This window comes from Macaca mulatta, chromosome 4 (genome assembly GCF_049350105.2).
Source record: "Macaca mulatta isolate MMU2019108-1 chromosome 4, T2T-MMU8v2.0, whole genome shotgun sequence".
Classification (NCBI taxonomy): domain Eukaryota; kingdom Metazoa; phylum Chordata; class Mammalia; order Primates; family Cercopithecidae; genus Macaca; species Macaca mulatta.
This window is the reverse complement of record NC_133409.1, coordinates 147,458,604-147,482,470: the sequence shown is the minus strand read 5'-3', so window position 1 is coordinate 147,482,470 and position 23,867 is coordinate 147,458,604. Positions and strand designations below refer to the sequence as shown.

General features: G+C 42.4%; 2 protein-coding genes across 4 annotated transcripts in view; one reads left to right on the top strand and one right to left on the bottom strand.

Moving 5' to 3' along the window:
- Positions 1 to 23,867, top strand: part of BLTP3A (bridge-like lipid transfer protein family member 3A) — an 83,181-nt gene that overhangs the window by 860 nt on the left and 58,454 nt on the right. The gene's annotated exons all lie outside the window — the stretch shown is intronic.
- LOC114677623 (histone H3.3C-like) lies at positions 4,493 to 7,016 on the bottom strand. Of its 2 annotated transcripts, none has more exons than XM_078000307.1 (2): positions 6,239 to 7,016; positions 4,493 to 6,111 (listed from the first exon to the last, which is right to left on the bottom strand). In XM_078000307.1, the coding sequence occupies exon 2, from the start codon at positions 5,047 to 5,049 to the stop codon at positions 4,639 to 4,641; it is 411 nt and encodes a 136-aa protein (XP_077856433.1). In that variant the 5' UTR covers positions 5,050 to 6,111; positions 6,239 to 7,016; the 3' UTR covers positions 4,493 to 4,638. The 2 variants fall into 2 exon arrangements, with proteins under 2 accessions (XP_077856433.1, XP_077856434.1); XM_078000308.1 differs by having other exon boundaries at positions 6,247 to 7,015.

Sequence of the window (23,867 nt, the reverse complement as noted above, 5' to 3'; positions counted from 1 at the left end):
CTAAGCCGTTTCCCCTTAGATTTCCAACACCAAGACTGGTTTTTTCTTTCCCAGGAGCTCCCACCACCTCCTCCTCTTCTGTCTGACCCTGTTGCATCACCTTTGGAAAAGCCCAGCACCCAGGGCCGTTCCTCTGGACTTCTTTCTCCCTCTTTTGCTTTTCTTTTCATTACACAGCCTAATTGGAGAAAGGTCATGAGAGTTGGGGATAAAGTTTCCGCAACCTTCCCTTTAAGATGTGGAGGTTTTTTGACAGCCTGTGAAAAGAACCAACAACGTCCGCTTCAGCTTTGCAGCCTTTTATTAAGCAATGTTATGTCTCTGAGTAATTTGGCATGAGGAGGCTGGCCGGCAAAACAGTTTTCAGATGTAGCCGAGTGACTGCTGAACCCCGTGTTCCGGTGGCTGGTTGTCAGAACCAGTGGCCACAAAAATTGGAAGCTAGGTTTTACTTAGTTTTCACTCCTTATTCCATGCTGGAGTTGGTGATGGTTAATACCTTAATCAGCCTTTGTATCTCAAATGGAGAGTGATCCAGGGCTTGGAGGCACAGTGGTCAGTGGTTTTCAGGAGGTAGGGGTGAGGGGAGATGTCGGTCAACATGGGACACCCAGGCTTGCACTGATGTTTCTTTCTGTGTCTTCTCATTGCTTTGGTAAGCGGTATGTGAGATGCTATTCCTGCCACTGCATCCCCTTTTCCTGGCTGACACTCTAGCTTATTTACTGTTACTTTGATCTGAGACTTTAATTAGTAATTAGACTCAGATCCATCTTTTGGTTAATCACAACGTAGTAAAAGAAAAATTGCACATTGGAGGCTGGTGCTGGAAAGTGCCTTTGGACCTTTTACTCAGATTAACGTAATATATTCTTTTTCAGGTAATAGTAATCTAGATGTTCCATGAGTCTGGTTGTTTTGTGTAAAGATATAGTAGTATTTGGGGCATGACCAAAGATCGCAGAATGGAATAGGGAATTGTATAATTTGAAAGGACACAGAATTTTAGAGCTTAGAGATGATCTCACTTATCATAGCATTGTTGTTTAAGAGCCTGGGTTCTTTCTGATTTACTTTCTCTAAAACGGGAATAAGAACAGTATCTACTTCAAGGGTACAAAAAAAAAAAAAAAAAAGAAAGAATAATAAGACCTACTATTTGTCCAGCCCAGCCAACATGGTGAAACCCTGTCTCCACTAAAATACAAAAATTAGTCTGTCATGGTGGTGCACGTCTGTAATCCCAGCTACTTGGGAGGCTGAGGCAGGAGGATCGCTTGAGTCCAGGAGGTGGAGGTTGCAGTGAGCCTTGTGCCACAGCACTCTAGCCTAGGTGACAGAGCAAGACTGTGTCTCAAAAAAAAATTAGTATGTTTTAAGATAAAATGTGTAATTGGATTGTTTGTAACTCAAAGGGTAAATGCTTGAGAGGATGGATACCTCGTTCTCCATGATGTGATTATTTCACATCGCATGCCTGCATCAAAACATCTCCTGTACCCCGTAAATATATACACTACTGTGTACCCACAAAATTAAAAATTAAAATAGGTTATTGTAGTACATGAATTAATATATGTAAGGACTTAACCCAGTGCCTAACATACAGTATGTGCTCAATAAAACAGGTATGGTTATTTTTTGGATCACAATTTGTGTGACAATTTGATATAAGCTATAGATCTTGTCTCTGGAAAAATTCATATATGCAAACAGGTGATTTTTATATAAGTTTGAGAGGAAGGAGCAGTTATAAACTTCTGAAGCACATGCCTGAATCCCTCAAGGCATCCTGGAACTAGATGAATAATCCCTGATCTAGTTCCATACTTCATTTTATGGCTGAGGAAACCAAAGCCTAGAGAAGTTAAGTGACTTGCCCAAGTTGCATAGGAAGGTAAGGTAATGGAACAGAACCTAATTCTGGTACACTTTTCTCTGTAGTGCACAGATATTCTGTGCACTCCTATGAACATAGAGTTTTGTTTTGTTTTGTTTTGTTTGAGATGTAGTCTCACTCTGTCGCCAGGCTGGAGTGCAGTGGTGCGAATTCATCTCACTGCAACCTCCACCTACCGGGTTCAAGAGATTCCCCTGCCTCAGCCTCCTGAGTAGCTGGGACTACAGGCGTGTGCCATGATGCCCAGCTAATTTTTTTTTTTTTTGTATTTTAGTAGAGATGGAGTTTTACCATGTTGGCCAGAATGGTTTCCATCTCCTGACCTCGTGATCTGCCTGCCTCTGCCTCCCAAAGTGCTGGGATTACAGGCGTGAGCCACCGCGCTCAGCCTTGTTTTTTTTTTTTTTTTTTTTTTTTTTTTTTTTTTTTTGAGACAGAGTCTCGCTCTGTCGCCCAGGCTGGAGTGCAGTGGCTGGATCTCAGCTCACTGCAATCTCCGCTTCCCGGGTTTACGCCTTTCTCCTGCCTCAGCCTCCCGAGTAGCTGGGACTACAGGCGCCCGCCACCTCGCCTGGCTAGTTTTTTGTATTTTTAGTAGAGACGGGGTTTCACCATGTTAGCCAGGATGGTCTCGATCTCCTGACCTTGTGATCCGCCCATCTTGGCCTCCCAAAGTGCTGGGATTACAAGCTTGAGCCACCGCGCCCGGCCTTGTTTTTGTTTTTTAGAGACGGAATCTTGCTTTGTGCCTAGGCTGGAGTGCAGTGACACGATCATGGCTCACTGAAGCCTTGACCTCCCAGGCTCAAATGATCCTCCTGCCTCAGCCTCCTGAGTAGCTGAGACTATGCACCACCATGCCCCTGGCTAATTTTTAAAATTTTCTGTAGAGACCAAGTTGCTATGTTGCCCATGTTGGTCTTGAACTCCTGGCCTCAAGAGGTCCTGCCTCGGCCTCCCAAAGTGCTGGGATTACAGGGGTGAGCCACTGTGCCCAGCCTGAACATACAGTTTGTAAAGAAAAATTTTAGTAGTATATTCTTACACATTCCTTGGTGAACACAGTGCCTTTTTAAAATAATAGATGAAGTAGGAATAAGTATCACAGACATTGGGGAAAATTTCTGATTTTCTCAGCATTGGGCAGGGGACTGAGGAAGAGGTCACGTTACAGTTGCAATTTCAGGGCTGCAGGAAGAGGTGGTAAGTTATGAGTTTTGTTGGGGGAAAGGCCAAACTCTTGGGGCTTTTGTGTTTGTTTAGCTTGGAAAAGCTCCCTAATCACATGTGACATTTGTGTCTCTGTGTAGTCTTTACCACATACAGGCTGGCCTGCCTGGGGAGGAACTATGACTCTGTGGCTTCCCAAGCGTGATGGGGAAAGAGAGAGAAGGGAAGGCATACCAAGTTAAATAAACATATACTGTATTAAATAAATACTGTAGGTGTTTGGTAGTTACTTGTTGATGGTGATGACAGTGCCATTTGACTTAGAGGAGAATGGCCCACAGCAGAGAGGATATACCAGTTAGTCATATTATGCTGATTTGGGGCATGAAGTTTTTCAGATGATAAAGTATCTTGTTGGAATGCACCTTCCTTAGTAGTAGAGTATTTTGGTAAACAAGATTTGAAGAGAATGGTATTCAATATGTTTTTCTTAAATGCCTACCCTAGGCCAGGCACTAATCTGGGCACTGGGGATGCAGCAGGGAAGAAATATAAATGTCTTTTAAAGGCTTTAACTCATGGTTTGCATGACTGCTGCTCAATGCAAATAGCTTTAATGCCCAGCATTCATTTAAATAGACCTTAGAAGAAACCTTTTCTTAGAAACACAAAGTAATCATTTAAAAAATATTCAAAATTGATTTTTCACTAAATTAGGTTTTTCTTGTTTTAGATTACCTAAGCTAATGATCTTTCATTATACAAGTAAGAAGAAATATGATAGATTGTAAAGAAAGTCAAGCGTCTATCGTTAATGGAAGGAGCATGGACTCTGAAGCCAAACATGCCAGATTCACCTTCCAGTCCTGCCACTAATCAGCAGGGCAGCCTTTTGCAGTGGTGTAGTCTTGGCTCATTGCAACCTCTGCCCCCTGAGTTCAAGTGGTTTTCCTGCCTCAGCCTCCCGAGTAGCTGGGACTACAGGTGCATACCACCATGCCCAGCTAATTTTTGTATTTTTAGTAGAGACGGGGTTTCTTTCTTTTTTTTTTAAAATAGTTTAATGTATTTTAATAGCAAACTTATGGGAACAGCACAGAAGACAGACAACATTAAAAGCATGTACTTGCATGTAGGACAACTCAGAAAAGTATAGTGAATGGATGGAATCTACTGTATGATAAAAATGCTACAAACACCATTTAGTTGCCATCAATAAGAAATTTACTTGTTTTAAAAAAATCCAAATGCTGGCATTGTCCAGAAAAATTTAACAGGTTTATTTATAATTATTATAAAGTTGAACCGCTGAAACTTGTTCACTGAAACATTTAACTTGCATTAATGCTTTACGCCTCTACGTTTATATTAAAAATTCACACACAAATGAAAATGGAAAACCTGCCAATACCTGATTTCTGTCCCCTATTTTTCCACTCGCAATCATATACTTAGGTACCATTTGACCCCATGGAAAAAAAAAATCTAACGTTCAGAACTACCAATAACAGGAAGAAGAGAATTTTTTTTTTTTTTGAGAATGAAATGTTTCCCATCATAGTGGATTCTTAAACACGTTCTCCATGTATGCAGCGTGCTAGCTGGATGTCTTTTGGCATAATTGTTACATGTTTGGCATGGATAGCACACAGGTTGGTGTCTTCAAAAAGGCCAACCAGATAGGCCTCACTTGCCTCCTGCAAAGCACCGATAGCTGTGCTCTGGAAGCGCAGATCTGTTTTAAAGTCCTGAACAATTTCTCGCACCAGACGCTGGAAGGGAAGTTTGCGAATCAGAAGTTCAGTGGACTTCTGATAACGTCTAATTTCACGGAGCCCCACAGTACCAGGCCTGTAACGATGAGGTTTCTTCACCCCTCCAGTAGAGGGCGCACTCTTGCGAGTGGCTTTTGTAGCCGGTTGCTTCCTGGGTGCTTTACCACCGGTCGATTTGCGGGCAGTCTGCTTTGTAGGAGCCATGGTGCAGAGACCTCCTTACTTACCCCCTCTTCTCCTTCGGCTGGAGCTCCACGAGGAGAGGCGGCGCTGGCGTTGGAGAGCGAGGGCGGCGCGGCAGCGGCTGCCAACACCAAGAGGGGGTTTCATCATGTTGGCTGGGATGGCCTTGATCTCTTGACCTTGTGATCCGCCTGCCTTGGCCTCCCAAAGTGCTGGGATTACAGGCGTGAGACACGGCGCCCGGCCCTGAGCCTTAGTTTTCTTATCTGTAAAAGATAAGAAGGAGGAAGAATAATACATATCCAATTTTTTTTGGCACATTTGGGATAAAGTTTTTATTATAGTGCCTGACATATAAATAGATGTTTAATAAAGAGTCGTTATATAACGAAGCCAAAGAAGTTCGGGCCACTGTGATGGCATGGATGACAGAAACCCAGCCGGCTCTTTTAAAAAACCCATCAGGAGCCTTAATTATTTATTTAAATGACGGCAGGAAATGTGAACCTCAGTGATAGAGACACGGCTGATAGACATGATAGATATTTTAAAAACATGTTAGACGAAATTCAGAGGTATAGAAGATTTCAGCATTTCTTTTGGAGAATAAGAGAGCCTGACTGCAAATTTAGCCCTCTTAGTTCATGATGACTGCCTCCGTTCATCACCTTGATGAGCACTGAGGAGCCGCAAAGATCTTAGAGATCATCAGGGCCAGGCTCCGGTTGACAGTGAGGAATTCCAGGCTCAGAGAGGCTGTTACTTTTCCAAGGTCCACTTAGGTGGAAACTTGTCGGACTAGTCACAGCTTCCAGGTCATGTTCTTTTTACATTAGACTGTAGTTATTATCACGCTCTTTTCCAAAATAATTATTTCATGCATTTTCTAGTAATAGTTAAATCCTGTGTTTCTGTTTCCCTTTCTCATTTTCTTGTGTTGCTTCAGAATAAAGCACTTTTATTTACTTAGCAAGTATTTAATAATAACCCACTGGGCTAATAAGCACTTTACAAATCTTAAGACAATTTAGTCCTCGTAATAGCCTGTGAGGTACATATTAGGCATATTTTATTTTTTTTTGTCTTTTTTTTTTCCTTTTTGTGGAGAACGGGGTCTCGCTATATTACCCAGGCAGGTCTCGAACTCCTGGGCTCAAGCTATCCCCCCGCCTCTGCCTCCCTGAGAGCTGGGATTACAGGCGTGAGCCACCGCGCCACAGAAAAGTTAAATAACCTACCCAAAGTTGTAACTAGTAAGTGATAGAGAGATTCAAATGCAGGCATTCCAATTCCAGAGCTGTGCTGTTCAACCACTCTGCTGCCGTAATGCCTCTCATGTATTGAGTGTTTCAAACTGAGGATGCTCATGTCACTAGCAGCCACCTGAAGAAACAATATTACTAGCATCTGAGAAGCCTCCCACCCTGCCCTGTGTCTCCTTCCAGTCATTACCTCCACCGAAGGGTAACCAGTGTCCAGGTTTCTAACAGCATAGATTAGTTTTGTCAATTTTGTATTTTATGTGGAATTATATTTATACTTTTATGTCTGACTTCTTTAGTGCAACATTTGTGAGATTAATCCATATTTTGCATCAAGTTGTAGACTCTATTTTTCATTGCTGTATAGCATTTCATTGTGTGATAATACCTCAGTTTACTTGTACATTTTACTGTTGATGGAATTCTGGATAGTTTACCAGTTTAGTGCTGTTATGAACAGTGCTGCTAGAAACATTCTAGTACATGTCCTTTAAACAAATGTACACATTTCTGTTGGAAATACATGTAGGGTAGAATTTTTAGGTTGTAGAATATGTATATGTTCAGCTTTAATGAATACACAACCATTTTCGAAAGTGGCTATACCAATTTACATTTCCACCAGAAGTGTGTGAGGGATCTGATTATTTTATATCCTTCCCAGTGCTTTGCATTTTTCATTGTACCCATTCTGGTGAATGTATTTTTAATTTTCTTTCTTTTTTTTTTTTTTTCACTTTGTCTGTGGTAAACCAGGTAGGTATTTTATTTTTGCTGTCAGTTCAGTTTTTAGATTCTGAGGTATTTAAAATTTTAGTCACAAGCAGATATCAGAACCTTGAAAACGTAAGATCTTTTTTGGAGTAATGTTCACATTACAAAGGTACAATGAAAATAATTAGGGTTATTTCTCACCATTAACTATAACATTTCTTACTTGGATTGGATGTAATGCTCAGCCCTCTGTCAAAATGACAATCACATAGATTAAGAGAAAGGAGGGCCTGTTCTCCAGGCATTTGGGTTTTTGTTAAATATTTGATATTTAGGCTACCCTGGATTTTGTTTATTTGTTTTTTTGGAGACAGGGTCTGGCTCTGTTGCCCAGGTTGGAGTGCAGTGCTATGATCTTGCCTCACAGCAACCCCCACCTCCTGGGCTCCTGTGATCCTCCTGCCTCAGCCTCCTGAGTAGCTGAGACTATAGGTGCCCACCACCAGGCCTGGCTAATTTTTGTATTTTTAGTAGAGACAGGGTTTCACCATGTTGGCCAGGCTGGTCTCGAACTCCTGACCTCAAGTGATCCGCCCACCTCAGCCTCCCAAAGTGCTGGAATTACAGGCATGAGCCACCATGCCGGGCCTAGGCTACCCTAGATATTAATGAAATAGTTTCATACTTGCTTTGTAATCTTGCCCCATTAGCATAACATTTTATCTTTATTAAAGAAATGGAAATTTAAATAGCCAGGCCTGGTGGTTTGCACCTGTAGTCCCAGCTACTTGGGAGGCTGAGGCAGGAGGATCAGATCACTTGAGCCTGGGAGGCTGAGGCTGCAGTGTGCTAAGATCATGCCACTGCACTCCAGCCTGGGTGACAGAGTGAGACCCTGTCTGGGAAAAAAAAAAAAGTATTTAAAAGCAATAAAATTTTCAAAGCAGTACTGTAGTATGTATTTGACATACAACAGCATAATATATGGTTTACAGTAATGAAAATTACCTGCTTTGAAAAATTGAGAAGCATGTCAATATAGCAGAAAGAACCAGGCTTTGGATTCCAAAAGGTGGCTGTGAATTTTGATTCTGCTACTTCTAAGCTAGACATTCAGCAAGTTTTTTTAGCTTCTCCAAGTTTCAGTTTCTTCATCTGTAAAATGGGCATAATAATGCATAATGTTTTGGGAATTAGAAATGTATAGATCTCCTTGGTCCCAGAAAAGTATTCCATAAACAATAACCATTACTATTTATCTTATTAGAGTAGCTTAAGAGAGATAACTGTTACTTTTTGGAGATAATGCTTTTTTTTTTTTTCCATCATCTTCAAGGTTATGCCAGACTTTTCCAGATGTCTAATTCTTTAGACATTTAAATATTTGGAAATTACATTTCTTAGTCTTTCAGTACAGAGAGGTTGAGATTAATGCTTTTGCACTGATGCTTGTGCAGAGAAGGAACCAAAGTTGTTCCTATTTATCTTTTTTTTTTTTTTTCCATGGCAAGGCATACCTCAAGGAGGAAACTTTGACCTCAGCATAGCTGAAATAGCTGAAATATATATACTGGGTTGGTCCTTTAGAGGATTTACTTATACGAAGTCTAAGAAGATAACATACTTTATTAGGGTGAAAAAATATTAGAGGTTATTTAGGTACCCTTACCTAATGCAGAACCTGGTTGAATAATCTGAGTATGGCATTGATTACTGAAAAGAAAGCTGAGTTCTCTATACCCACTGTAGTGTGTCCTCTAAAATAGCAGGGATTGTGTGTCTTGGCTGCTTTGAAATGGGAGAGTTTGAGGATGCGTTGAGTGGGTGAAGTGGGAGAAGATATATGTAGTGAGAATGCATGGTTGAAATTCAGAACTCGGAGAACCTTAGACTTGGGGAGTAATGGCGGTTGTAGGGAGGGGAGGACAAGGAAATCCAGTTCATCCCATATCTTTTTTTTTTTTTTTTTTTTTTTTTTTTGAGACGGAGTCTAGCTCTGTCGCCCAGACTGGAGTGCAGTGGCGCGATCTCGGCTCACTGCAAGCTCCGCCTCCCGGGTTCACGCCATTCTCCTGCCTCAGCCTCCGGAGTAGCTGGGACTACAGGCGCCCGCCACCACGCCCGGCTAATTTCTTTTTGTATTTTTAGTAGAGACGGGTTTCACCGTGTTAGCCAGGATGGTCTCGATCTCCTGACCTCGTGATCCGCCCGCCTCGGCCTCCCAAAGTGCTGGGATTACAGGCTTGAGCCACCGCGCCCGGCCTCATCCCATATCTTTAAGGGACCTTTTAACTCTGTGTGGTGAGGGCAAGTATTTGCTACTGGTTGTGAACACACATTAAAGTACTGGTGCTGAATACAGATAAATACTGGAAAAGAACATTTCCCAGTATCTATAAGCAGTAGTATCAATCAGTATCTACAGTAAAGCAGAAAACTAAAGTGTAAAATAATAATACATCTTAGTAATTTAGGTAAAGGGTATGTAGTTAGTATCTATTTGTCACAAAAATAAGGCATATATATATATATATATAAATATGCGATCTTGGCTCACTGCCACCTCTGCCTCCTAGGTTCAAGCGATTTTCATGCCTCAGCCTTCTAAGTACCTGGGATTACAGGCACATGCCACTGTGCCCAGCTAATTTTTTGTATTTTTAGTAGAGATGGGGTTTCACCATATTGGCCAGGCTGGTCTCAAACTCCTGGCCTCAAGTAATCCACCTACCTGAGCCTCCCAAAGTGTTGGGATTACAGGCGTGAGATTACAGCCACCACACCTGGCTAGGCCTAGATATCTTATAAAATATTTGTTGAATTGACTGTTGTTTCATTTGCCTACACAGCAGTCTTTTTACATGTATGCTTGGTCTTTAGAGTACATTGGTTATATGTAGCTTGGATTCCAGCCTATTGTTTTAAAAAATTGTGGAGGCATTGATGGCAATCAATGTATTTAAGTCAGACTTGACAGAAGTACTGTGTTACTGTGTTCCCAACAGTTATTTCTAAGTTTGAAATTTGGAGTGTGTAGTCCAGTAGAAATAGTGACGTAATGTTGAATAGTTCCCTACATTAGCCTGCAAAAGCCACATAAACTTACTGTATGAAGTTCTGGGTCTTGGTTGTTAGGGAACTGTATTTGAAGGAGCTGGGGAGAGGGGGAAAAATACTTTTTATCCCCATTCCTTGGAGTAAGGTCCTTTAGATCATTGTATCTCATCAAGGACTGTTTTTGGTTGTCACAGTGATTGAGGGTTGTGGCTAGCATTTGGTGAGTGGAGGGCCATGTCCTGCAGTATATGGAATAATCTCACATAAAGAAGGATTGTCCCTTGTCTTTTTTGACTTTTGAATGTCATTAGATGTTTATGTAGCTGAATCAACTGTATAGATTAAATGAACTTAGAATCTAACTCTATTTTACATAAAAGCACAAAGTATTGCACAGCTTTAAACCATAGTGAATATTTTAGGAAACTACCATGAGGGAAGATTGTTTTGAACTTTACCAAGAGTTTGTCACCATTTTGGAAAATGCTGTTACTCTTGGTATTGGAATCACCAATATGATAAAGTTATGTATGCCTGCATTTTTAAAAATTTATTTATTTATTTATTTATTTATTTATTTTTGAGATAGAGTTTTGCTCTTGTTGCATAGGCTGGAATGCAATGGTGCGATCTCACCTCACTGCAACCTCCGCCTCCTGGGGTTCAAGCAATTCTCCTGCCTCAGCCTCCTGAGTAGCTGGGATTACAGGTGCCCACCACCAAGTCCAGCTAATTTTTTTTTTTTTTGAAACAGAGTCTTGCCCTGTCACCCAGGCTGGAGTGCAATGGTGCAATCTCGGCTCACTGCAACCTCCACCTCCTGGGTTCAAACGATTCTCCCGCCTGAGCCTCCCGAGTAGCTGGGATTGCAGGTACCCACCACCACACCCAGCTTATTTTTGTAGAGACTGGGTTTCACCACGTTGGCCAGGCTGGTCTTGAACTCCTGACCTCGGGTGATCTTCTCTTCTCAGCCTCCCAAAGTACTGGGATTACAGGTGTGAGCCACCGTGCCCGGCCTGACTGCATTTTTAGTAGTTCAAATCCTGGTGATACCACATTTGCATGCAAACATCTGACAACTCTGTCTTCTGGTGCAGTGGTGTTGGAGCACATACATGTTGAAATACAAATGATTTTATTGTAAATTATTTTCCTTTTATATTATACTTTGGACATTGCATTTTACTTTTTTTTGAAATTATGTAAGTAAGTAGGTTATATTATATGTAAAAAAATCACTGAGAGACTGGGCACAGTGGCTTACACCTGTAATCCTAGCACTTTGGGAGGCTGAGGTGGACGGATTGCTTGAGCTCAGGAGTTCCAGACCACCCTGGGCAACATGGTGAAACCCGTCTCTACAAAAAATACAAAAATTAGCTGGGTGTGGGGCATGGTGGCATGTGTTTGTAGTCCAAGCTACTTGCGGGGCTGACATGGGAGGATTGCTTGAGCTGGGAGTCAAGGTTGCAGTGAGCTGTGATCGCGCCACTGCACTCCAGCCTGGGCGACAGAGCAAGACCCTGTATCAAAAAAGAAAGAATAATAATTTTAGTAACTAAGAGAGGCATTGTAAAGTTAAAAAAAAAAAATTAAGGAGTTGAGTCTGTTAGGGTTGAAAACTGCTGACTTAGTATGAAATTTCTTTTGTATGAAATTTTGAAACAGCTGAAGTTTGCTCTTGTACACTCTCTTTTTTCCCTACTATATGTCTCTTCCTCACCTCTGGAGGTCTCTTTTCTCATGCCCCCAGTTGCTCTGATTTTGCCCTCAGTGCTTTGCTACCGTACCCCCAACCTGCTCAGGTCTGCATGCTCAGTTTTCCTTACTTTTTCACCAGAATCCTCAAATCTTTAGGATATAAGATTTCAACTAAGTCAAGAGGAAAAGTAGAGAACATATGTTGGAGCAGGAATGCCACCAAATAAATAACCAGATCTAATTCAGAATATGTCCTACTAGGTTTGCTCTCCTAAGCTGCCCTTACTTTCACAGCTTCTGAATCCACAGATACTCCAAAAGTTCCCAGTTTGTTTTGTTTTTCCAAAATGGTTTCTGTGGCAGTGAGGACAGGACATGGGTCTGGGGAGCATGGTATGTATCAGTCATTTGAAAGTTGAAGAGTTCTAATATGTAGAAAATCCAAATAAGGAGGGAATAAGTTAATCCAAGCTGACTGCTTCTGGTCATCTGTCTCAGTGCTTTCCTCAGCAATGCTGAAAACATTCATTTTTCCTTCTCAGGTAAATCTTTTTCTTTTTCTTTCTTTTTTAAATGTTTCTTTAAACTTGGATGAAAGAAGGGGCTGCAGTTGAGGAACACATTTCATTTGAGAAAGTGTCTTCACAGAGGCTGATACGAAGTTAGAGGCCTTGCAGTATATAGTAGTATGTGTATCCTTTTGCTGAGCCTCAGTAAATCCCCACACTGTCTTCCTTTCAGGCAGGCTCTGGCTCCTTAGTCCCCTGAGCCCAGGTGAGGTTCCTCGCCTCTTTAAGGAAGGTTTGCTGCAGGAATATTGGATACACATCTGTAGGTAGTGTCTCAGCTCCTCCCAGATGCCTGGGCTGGAGAGTTCAGGTAGTGTATCCTTTTTGTCAGCTGGACCCAGACCCTGAGCTACCTTTGAGGACTCTGTTTTGGAGACTATTTATTCATTAATTATTTAGGCAAACTTTATTGCCCATCTGCCATTGGTTGCCAAGCAGTAGGAACTCAAAGACAAATGAGAAAAGGTTTCTGTTAAAGGACCTAACTGCCAGTAGGTCTGTAAGCAAAAAGCCCAGTAATGCATTAAGAAGTATCTGCAGAGCTGGGGGGTTGGAGTGGGGAGTGGCACAGACAGGGGAAGAAGGTGATGCCAGGCAGAGGGAGCCACATGAACAATGGTACTGAGTTGAGAAGCAGCAGGGTGCATTTAGGAGACTGCATATGGTTCTGTGTCACTCGAATGTAGGGTTCGAGGGGGGAACACAGCTAGAAATGATATTGGAAAGACAGAAACTAGATCATAGAGGCCTTTTGTACTATGCCAAGACATCTAGATAGGGCTCAGCTTGTTCCCTGCTGTCTTCAGTTGCTGCTGCCTTTGATCTGAGGCAACTGAAACATCTCCAAACCTCTACACCTGTGTTGACTTTTTTAAAAGTCAGGGAGATTGTATGGTTTAGTCCAGGCTGCAGGTTCTTGAGCCAGACTGCCAGATTTTGAATCTTAGCTCTGTCAATTACTAGCTCTATGACCTGGGCAAGTTATTTAACCTTTCTATGCCTCAGTTTTCTCATATATAAAGTGGCGATAATAGTAATCTTTTACATTATGAGGTCATTGAGAGAAATACATTAATTTAAAATGTATAGGCTGGGCACAGTGGCTCACACCTGTAACCCTAGCACTTTGGGAGGCCAAGGTGGGAAGATGGGTTGAGTTCGGAAGTTCCAGACCAGCCTGGGTAACATAGCAAGACTCCATCTCTACAAAAAATAAAAAAAATTAGCTGGGCATTATGGCACACACCTGTAGTCCCAGCTACTTGGGAGGATCACCTTAGCCCGAGAAGTTAAGGATTTAGTGAGCTGTGACTGTGCCACTACACTTCAGCCTGAGCAACGGAGTGAGATCGTGACTCAAAAGAAAAAAAAAGTATAAATATAAGCTGGATGGCTGGGCATGGTGGCTCACACGTATAATCCTAGCACTTTGGGAGGCTGAGGCAGGTGGATTACTTGAGGTCAGGAGTTTGAGACCAGCCTGGCCAACATGGTGAAACCCCATCTATGCTAAACATACAAACATTAGCCAGGCATGGTGGCTCACGCCTGTAATCCTAGCTACTTGGGAGGCTGAGGCAGGAGAATCACTTGAACCTGGGAGGTGGAAGTTGCAGTGAGCTGAGATCCTGCCACTGCACTCCAGCCTGGGCAACAGAGCAAGACTGTCTCAAAAAAAAAAAAAAAAAAAGATAAGCTGGGTGTGGTGGTGCATGCCTGTATTCTCAGCTACTCAAGTGGCTGAGGCAGAATGATTGCTTGAGCCTGCCCAGGAGTTCAAGACCAGCCTGGGTGATATAGCAAGACTCTATCTCAAAAAAAAAAAAAAAAAAAGAAAAAGAAAAAGTATAAAGTGCTTAGAGCAGTATCTAGAATAAAGTAAGCAATTATTAAATATTAGCTATTTTAAAAACAATTTTTATTCTCAGCACAATAGCATCCTTTTCATTTTTCCTGGATGTTATTTTTATTTTATTTATTTATTTTTTTTGAGACGGAGTCTCGCTTTGTCGCCCAGGCTGGAGTGCAGTGGCCGGATCTCAGCTCACTGCAAGCTCCGCCTCCCGGGTTTACACCATTCTCCTGCCTCAGCCTCCCCGAGTAGCTGGGACTACAGGCGCCCGCCACCTCGCTCAGCTAGTTTTTTTGTATTTTTTAGTAGAGACAGGGTTTTACCGTGTTAGCCAGGATGGTCTCCATCTCCTGACCTCGTGATCCGCCCGTCTCAGCCTCCCAAAGTGCTGGGATTACAGGCTTGAGCCACTGCGCCCGACCTAATTTTATTATAAAACTTCTAGACTGGGCTTTTAAAATGTATTTATTTCTCTGTCACATTTTTAAGCACTTTGCACACCTAATTATCTCTAATGGGAAGAGTGTGCCTTCTACCTCAACCTCATGAAGAGATTTATTTTCATATTTACAGATGATAGTCTTAAACCTGGTTTAACAAGTCTGGTTAATCAGACATATTAGAGTTGGTTTGCAATGTGTAGAAGAATGTAGATGGATTGATGGATAGCTCATTCCACCTATTTGGCAATTATCATTTATTTGCTTTGTATTATTATCAAGTCATTAAGTATTAATTGAGCATCCTTTTCCTAGACTTTATGTTTGACATAGACTAAATTTCCCAGTTCTTGCTCTTAAGGATCTCATAGTCCTTAGGGTTAGAGACCTTTGTTTTTATTTTAAATTCTGTTTTGTATCCTCCACAGTTCTTTTGTATGGTTTGAGGCCATTACTCTAGCCAGTTGAGTGTGCTGCTCTCAGGTATGTGTTCATGCAATCATTTGCCCAGGTGAAACAACTCAGAGGTCTGACAGGGCGTTTCTTTCACCACCATGTGTAAAAGAGAGCTCATTTTGCACAGTCTTTGCCTCTTAACATAAGCATACATGTTGGTCAAAGTTAGGGTTGGTTCCGCTCAGAAATTAACGACAGCCTTACTCTGTGAATTTTCTTATCCTCAGTTTCTTCCTTGGGCAATTTTCTTTCTTTTTTTTTTTTTTTTGTTTGTTTTTTGAGACGGAGTCTCGCTCTGTCGCCCAGGCTGGAGTGCAGTGGCGCGATCTCGGCTCACTGCAAGCTCCGCCTCCTGGGTTTACGCCATTCTCCTGCCTCAGCCTCCTGAGTAGCTGGGACTACAGGCGCCCGCCACCGCGCCCGGCTAATTTTTTGTATTTTTAGTAGAGACAGGGTTTCACCGTGGTCTCGATCTCCTGACCTTGTGATCCACCTGCCTCGGCCTCCCAAAGTGCTGGGATTACAGGCGTGAGCCACCGCGCCCGGCCTCCTTGGGCAATTTTCAAAGATACATGCTACACTTCTCTAAATAGCTGTTTGAGGCAGTAACATGGATAACCTATTCTTTTTTTTTTTTTTTTTTCCCCTGAGATGGAGTTTTGCTGTGTTACCCAGGCTGGAGTGCAGTGGTGCAATCTTGGCTCACTGCAACCTCCTCCTCCTGGTTCAAGCGATTCTTCTGCCTCAGCTTTCCGAGTAGCTGGATTACAGGCTCCTGCCACCACAAACAGCTAATTTTTGTATTTTTAGCAGAGACAGGGTTTCACCATGTTGGCCAGGCTGGTCTCGAACTCCTGACCTCAAGTGATCCACCTGCCTCGGCCTCCCAAAGTGCTGAGATTACAAGCATGACCCACTGCACCTGGCAGATAACTTATTCTTATCCAATAGTGAATAATAAGCAATGCCTGTTAGTGGAATAGGCCTTCCTTTTCTGAGCATTAGCAAGTACATTTTCACTTGGGGTAATCTAGAGCCTGCATGTAGGTTTTAACACTAGGAGTCTAATATTCACAGTTTATCAATTATTGTCCTAGATGTAGGTTTAGGAATTGTCAAGAAATGGAAGTAAAGGAAGTTAAGGGAACTGTTAGGATGACAAGAAATGTTCCTAACAAAGTGAGACATGCCAATACGTGAGTCAAGAGGTATAGTATCTTCAGGACTAGTGTAGGGAAAGAATTTGGGCCCTAACCACTATGGGAGCTGAATGGTCAAATAATTGAAAGCGGGTAGAGGGTTGCTATCTCTGAGATAGAGTCACTGAGGAGCTCTGAGTTCTAATTCTAGAATGATTACAGGTGTGAGCCACTGCGCCTGGCCTGAAGGTATTCACTTCTAGGAAAGAAGACTGGCTCAAGCCAAACAGGTTATTAGGACTTCAGTTAAACAGGGTAGGTTTTAGCAAGTCTTTGTGCTTAGAGGAGGGAATTAGAATGTTCAGCAAGGCTACTGTTGAGAATTAAGAAAAGAGAACCTCTGGGGAATCCTTGTCCTTTCAACTGGCCCAGTATTGGAATGGCGGTAAATGAGAGTGCTGCAAGTCATGGGCTAGACAGCTGCCATGGGTGTGGGAAATATATGCAATGAGTTAGATTTGTTGAGAATGTAAATCCATATCATGTCTATGAAAGAAATATGGGAATATCTGTCAAAATAAAAAATGTAGGCTGGGTGTGGTGGCTCACGCCTATAATCCCAGCACTTTGGGAGGCTGAGGTGGGCGGATCATTTGAGGTCAGGAGTTCGAGACCAGCCTGGCCGACGTGTTGAAACCCCGTCTCTACTAAAAATAGAAAAAATTAGCTGGGTGTGGTGGTAGGCACCTGTAATCTCAGCTACTTGGGAAGCCGAGGTAGGAGAATCGCTTGAACATGGGCTGCAGAGGTTGCAGTGAGCTGAGATGGCACCACTGCACTCCAGCCTGGGGAATAGAGTGAGACTCTGTCTAATAATAAGAATAGAAGTCAGTGGGCTGGGTATGGTGGCTCACGACTGTAATCCCAGCACTTTGGGAGGCCAAGGTGGGTGGATCACCTGAGGTCAAGAGTTCGAGACCAGCCTGACCAACATGGTGAAACCTCATCTCTACTAAAGATACAAAATTAGCTGGGCATGGTGGTGGGCACCTGTAATCCTAGCTACTCTGGAGGAGGCTGAGGCAAGAGAATCCCTTGAATCTGGGAGGCGGAGGATGCAGTGAGTCGAGATCGCGCCATTGCACTCCAGCCTGGGCAACAAGACTGAAACTCCGTCTCAAAAAAAAAAAAAGAAAAAAAAGAAAAAAAAGAAATCAGTGAAATTAAAAGCAGGGCAAACAGAGAATTAATATAACCAAAACTTGTTTTGTTTCTGGAAAAGATTAATGAATTTAGTTCACCTTTAGCAAGACTGATCAAGGAAAAAAGAGAGAAAACATAAATATTGTCAGCGGTGAAAGAGGGGATATCATTATAGATCTTACAGATGTTAAAAAGATGTTAAGGGATATGATGAACATCTTTTTGTTTTCTTTTGAAACAGGATCTCACTCTGTTGCCCAGGCTGGAGTGCAGTGACACAGTCACTGCTCACTGTAGCCTTGACCCCTTGGGCTCAAGGGATCCTCCCACCTCAGCCTCCCCAGTAGCTGGGACTACAGGTGCATGCCATCATGCCTAATTTTTAAATTTTTTTTAGAGACAGGGTTTCATCATGTTGCCCAGACTGGCCTCAAACTCCTGGACTTAAGAACCATCCTGCCTTAGCCTCCCAAAGTGTTAGGATTACAGGTGTAAGCCACTGCACCTAGCCTGAACATCTTTTTGTCAATAAATTCAATAACTTAAGTGAAACGCACAAAATTATTTGAATAAAGGCTCATATAGTTTCATTGGTGATTTCTTTTAAACATTTAAGAAATAAATAATACCCATTTTACAGAAATTATTTTAGGAAATAAATATTTCCAAACTTGTTTGATAAATTCAGCATGACCTTGGTAAGAAAAACATGACAAAGATGTTATAAGGAAAGAAAACTTCAGACCGCCAGGTTTGGTGGCTCAGCCCTGTATTTCCAGCACTTTGGAAGGCTGAGGAGGGAGGATCATTTGAGCCCAGGAGTTTGAGACCAGCTTGGGCGACATGGCAAAACCCTGTCTCTACAAAAAATTAAAAAATTAGTTGGGCGTGGTGGCGCATGCCACTAGTCTCAACTACTCAGGAGGCTGAGGCAGGAGGATTGATTAAGCCCAGGAGGTTGAGGCTGCAGTAAGCAGCAATTGCACCACTGCACTCCAGCCTGAGCAATGGAGCAAGACTCTGTCTCAAAAACAAAAACTTCAGATCAATATTCATTGTGAACAAAGATTAATAAGTTCTTAATGAAAGACAGTCGACCCTTGAACAATAGTGGGGTTTAGGGGTACCAGTCGCCATGCATAGTCGAAAATCCATGTATGACTTTTGACTTTCCAGAAACTTTTTTTTTTTTTTTTTTTTAGACAGGGTCTTGCTGTGTTGCCCAGACTGGAGTGCAGTGTTGCGACCTCAGCTCACTGCAACCTCCGCCTCCTGGGTTCAAGCGATTCTCCTGCCTCAGCCTCCGAGTACTGGAGTGTGCCACCATGCCCGGCTAATCTTTGTATTTTTAGTAGAGATGGGGTTTCACCATGTTGGCCAGGGTGGTCTCCAACTCCTGACCTCATATGATCCACTTGCCTTGGCCTCCCAAAGTGCTGGGATTGTAGGCATGAGCCACTGTGCCTGGCCCAAAAACTTGCTACTAATAGTTTACTGTTCACTGGAAGCCTCACTGATGACAAACAGTTCATTGACACATATTTTGTATATGTATTATATATTGTATTTTTACAATAAAGTCAGCCAGAGAAAAGAAAATGTTATTCAGAAAATCATAAGGAAGATAAAGTACATTTACAGTACTATACTAAATCTATGCATTCCACAAGTTTACATCATCTGTTTACAAGATGAATCATCTTTCTGAAGTGGCAGGTACCCGGAGCTGCAGATCTCAATCTATAGAACATATCAAACAATTAAACTTTTCCTTATAATGTCGTGACTTTCCTTTGCTTCTTGGGAGCATTTCCAGCATCACTAGTGGCACTTCGTGTGGGTCCCATGATGTTATTCAGGGTTTACAGTATTACACTAAGCATCACGAAATGTGCACAAGAACTACAAGAGATCACTTTTTTACTGCAATATGCAATTTATTGGAGAGATGAACTGCTCTGCTGAGATGACATAAGACAACGTTTTAAGCAGATCCTCATAACACGTGAGCTCACTGCAGTATTAATAGGAGGTGGCTACAACATTATTACAGCAGTATAGTATGTTCTACAGTTAATTTTTTTTTTTTTTTTTTTTTTTTTTTGAGACGGAGTCTCGCTCTGTCACCCAGGCTGGAGTGTAGTGGCCAGATCTCAGCTCACTGCAAGCTCCGCCTCCCGGGTTCCCGCCATTCTCCTGCCTCAGCCTCCCGAGTAGCTGGGACCACAGGCGCCGCCACCTCGCCCGGCTAATTTTTGTGTTTTTGGTAGAGACGGGGTTTCGCTGTGTTAGCCAGGATGGTCTCGATCTCCTGACCTAGTGATCCGCCCGTCTCGGCCTCCCAAAGTGCTGGGATTACAGGCTTGAGCCACCGCGCCCGGCCGTCTACAGTTAATTTTATGCAGTTATGATTATTTAGTAGTTACTTGAGACAGGGTCTCACTGTGTCACCCAGGCTGGAGTGCATTCCACGATCATCGCTCATTGCAGCCTCTACCGATACTCCCACCTTAGCCTACTGAGTAGCTGGGACCACAGTCATGTGCCACCACACCCAGCTAATTATTTTGTTTTTTTGTTGAGACGGGTCTCACTATGTTGCCCAGGCTGATCTCAAACTCCTGGGCTCAAGCAATCCTCCTGCCTGGACCTCTCAAAGTGCTGTGATTACAGGTGTGAGCCACTGTGCCTGGCCAGTTACCATTTAGTACCGCATCTTTATATTTGTTTACATTTCTCCTAACTGCAAATGGTGTCATGTATGTTCTGTAAGTATTTGTGCACTTAAGTTTCGATAAATTTCAACTTTTTAAATAGATTTGTATAAACTTTAGGATAGTAAATGATAGAATAGACTAGTATCTACATATATTTTATGCATTCATGATGTACCTAACCTTAATTTAAAAAATATTTCTAGGCTATGAGGTTTGTCTGCAAGTTTTTTCAAGTTGTCACAAATCTCCAAAAGTTTTTCCAAACTTTTATCAAATTTATTGAAACTTACACAAACATAGACTGTACGTGGCGACATTGGCAGTCTAGAGAAATGCAAATAAACATTCAATATGTATGATGTTCAGGGACAGGGACAGGCTCATTATTGTTGACATGTCAGGTCTCCCTAAATTGAGCTAAGATTCACTGCAATCCCAATCAGTTTCAGCAGATTTTTTAAAAAACAGAAATAGGCAGGCTGATTTGAAATTTTATATGGAAATGAAAAGGACCTAGAATGGTCAGAATAATCTGAACAAATGAACACAAAGGATTTCTTAATGCTTAAAATGAAGCTGCAGTATTAAAGGCAGTGTGGTATTGGCATAAGTATATATAGGTCAGATGAACAAAATAGAAAGTTCAGATATGAGTCATAGCCACGTGCGATGGCTCACGCCTGTAATCTCAACATTTCGTGAGGCTGAAATGGGAGGATCTCCTGAGGCCAGGAGTTCAGCCATGGCAATATATTGAGACCATCTCTACGAAAATGTTAAAAAAAAAAAAAAAAAAGGCCAGGCACCTGTAATCCCAGCACTTTGGGAGGCTGAGGTGGGTGGATAACTTGAGGTCAGGAGTTCGAGACCAGCCTGGCTAACATGGTGAGACCCCCCGTCTCTACTAAAAATATAAAAATTTGCTGGGCATGGTGATGCAGGCCTGTAATCCCACCCACTCAGGAGACTGAGGCGGGAGAATTGCTTGAACCCAGGAGGTGGAGTTTGCAGTGAGCCAAGAGCGTGCCACTGCACTCCAGCCTGGGCAACAGAGTGAGACTTCGTCTCAAAAACAAGTAAACAAACAAAAACTCAGCTGGGTGTAGTGGAGTGCACCTGTAGTCCTAGCTCCTTGGGAGGCTGAGGGAGGATCACTTGAGCTCAGGAGTTTGAGATTACAGAGAGCTGTGATTGTGCCAGTGTACTCCAGCTTGGGTAACAGAGTGAGACTCTAGCTCTTAAAAAAAGAAAAAAGAGTTAAGCCAGTCACAATGGCTCACGCCTGTAATCCTAGCACTTTGGGAGTCCAGGGTAGGAGGATCACTTGAGGTCAGGAGTTCAAGACCAGCCTGGCCAACATGGTGAAACCCCATGTGTATTAAAAATACAAAATTAGCCAGGCGTGGTGGCGGGTGCCTGTAATCCCAGCTACTTGGGAGGCTGAGGCAGGGAGAATTGCTTGAACTCAGGAGGGAGGTGGAGGTTGCAGTGAGCTGAGATTGAACCACTGCACTCTAGCCTGGGCGACAGAGTGAGACTCCGTCTCAAAAAAAAAAAAAAAAAAAAAAGATGAAAGATGAGCCACTGTATGGAAATTGCACCTTAAATAACACAACAGTTAAAAAACCCAACATTGTAAACAACAAATGAAAATTTAGAAGTAAAGAATTTTCTCCTAAGAAAGGCATGTAATATTGTCACGCAGTGTTTTTTAGAGACACAGTCTCACTCTATTGCTTAGGCTGGAGTGCAGAGGCACCATCATAGCCCACTACATCCTCCAAGGATCAAGGGATCCTCCCACCCCAGCTCTTGAGTAGCTGGGACTACAGGCATGAGCCACTGCATCCAGCTAATTAAATTTTTTTTTTTTTTTTTTTTGTAGAGACAGAGTCTCGCTTTGTTGTCCAGGCTGGTCTTGAACTCTTGGCTTCGAGCAGTTCCAAAGTGCTGGGACTATTGGTGTGAGCCACTGCACCTGGCCAATGAAGAAGTTTTGAGAGTAAAATCTATTAGGACAAATCTCTGAGATTGAATGGCTTATTCTATCAGATTATCTGGGATGAAATAGCATTAGCTATATTAGTGATTGATTTGTTTTGTTTGGATGATGGAGAGAATCCTGCTATCCAAATCAACTGCTTCAGTGTTGTGTTATATCTTTGTTTAAAGAGAAGCCTGTGGTGTGGCTTAGCAGTGAAAATATTTTGCTGTAGATTTGGGTAGGAAGCTTAGAAGCCAAGGCTCTGGCTGTGATCACCTCCTCAATGGAAAAAATGGTGAAGGAAGCAAAGTGTATTTGTGAACTTTTTTATTTCTCCCAGGAGGGTTCAATTTCTCAGAGCTGAAGCCGCCTGACTGTTGCAACTTATTGACCCTATTATTCGCAATAAAAGATTCTGAATTACAGAGGGCAGGGTGTTGTGAGAGTTGAGTGAATGCTGGGTTGAGTCCCATTTCTGTTATTTACTTAGTTCCATCTTTACCACTGGCTAGCTGTGAGTCTTGGTCATTAAACTTTTTGGCCATTTGTTTCCTCATTGGCAAATGTAGATTTGGACTAAACAATTGTTTAAGATTCCTTCTAGCTCTGAAATTCTGAGAATCTGCAAATCTAAGAATTTTCACTTCCCAACATTGTGGTACATTTTCACAAAGATATCTGAGAGCCTTTCCCTGTAGTCTCTTTGGCAGATTGCAGTCCTCTGGCAGAAATGAAACTTGATCAAAATCTGTTTTTCCAACCTGATTTCATCTTAGCTTTTACACTCTGTAACAGTAACAGATGGCCAGAAAATGTTTTCCCACATACTTTAAGTGGAATAAATAGCAGGCTGCCATTAGCCTTTTTAGCTGCCCTTGGACTCTCAATGATACTGTCCTCAATTAGGAACACAAATGCTTTTTTTTTTTTTTTTTTGCCAGGGACTGTTGGGTGTAGAAAGAGAAGTATACAACATAATGATTCTCAAGAATTCAGTATCCGGTTGCAGTTTGTGAATTTTAGACTGGCAGTTGAAGGTGACTTGGAATAATTGGTTTTATCATCACATTGCTGCAGTTTAACCCAGTTGTACTCCATTATAGGCAGAGAGTTTGAGCTTTTTTTTCCCCCTCCAGGTGATGAGAGAGCTGAAACTTGGGCCTCTTGTATAATTCTCAGATCTGTGGTTTCCTTGGCTAAGCAAACCTCCCCAACCCTACCCAACAACAGTCAGGCCCATTTTTTAAAAAGCAGGCCGGGCGTGGTGGCTCACACCTGTAATCCCAGCACTGGGAGGCCGAAGCAGACAGATCACGTGATGTTTAAAAAAATCTTTTATTTTTATTTTTATCATTTTTATTTTTTGAGACAGAGTCTTGCTGTGACACCCAGACTGGAGTGCAGTGGGATGATCTCAGCTCACTGCAGCCTCCACCTCCCGGGTTCAAGCGATTCTCGTGCCTCAGCCTCCCAAGTAGCTGGGATTACAGGTGTGCCACCATGCCCAACTAGTCCTTGTATTTTTAATAGAGATGAGGTTTCACCACATTGCCCAGGCTGGTCTCAAACTCCTAGGCTCAAGCAATCCACCTGCCTCGGCCTCCGAAAGTACTGGGACTAGCAGGCGTGAGCAACCGTGCCCGGCCATCTTTTATTTTTTTTAAAACCTATTCTTTGGTATTGCTCTAAAATGCAGGCAAAATCAGTTAAAGAATTCTTACTGCCTTTTTTGAGAAGCTTAA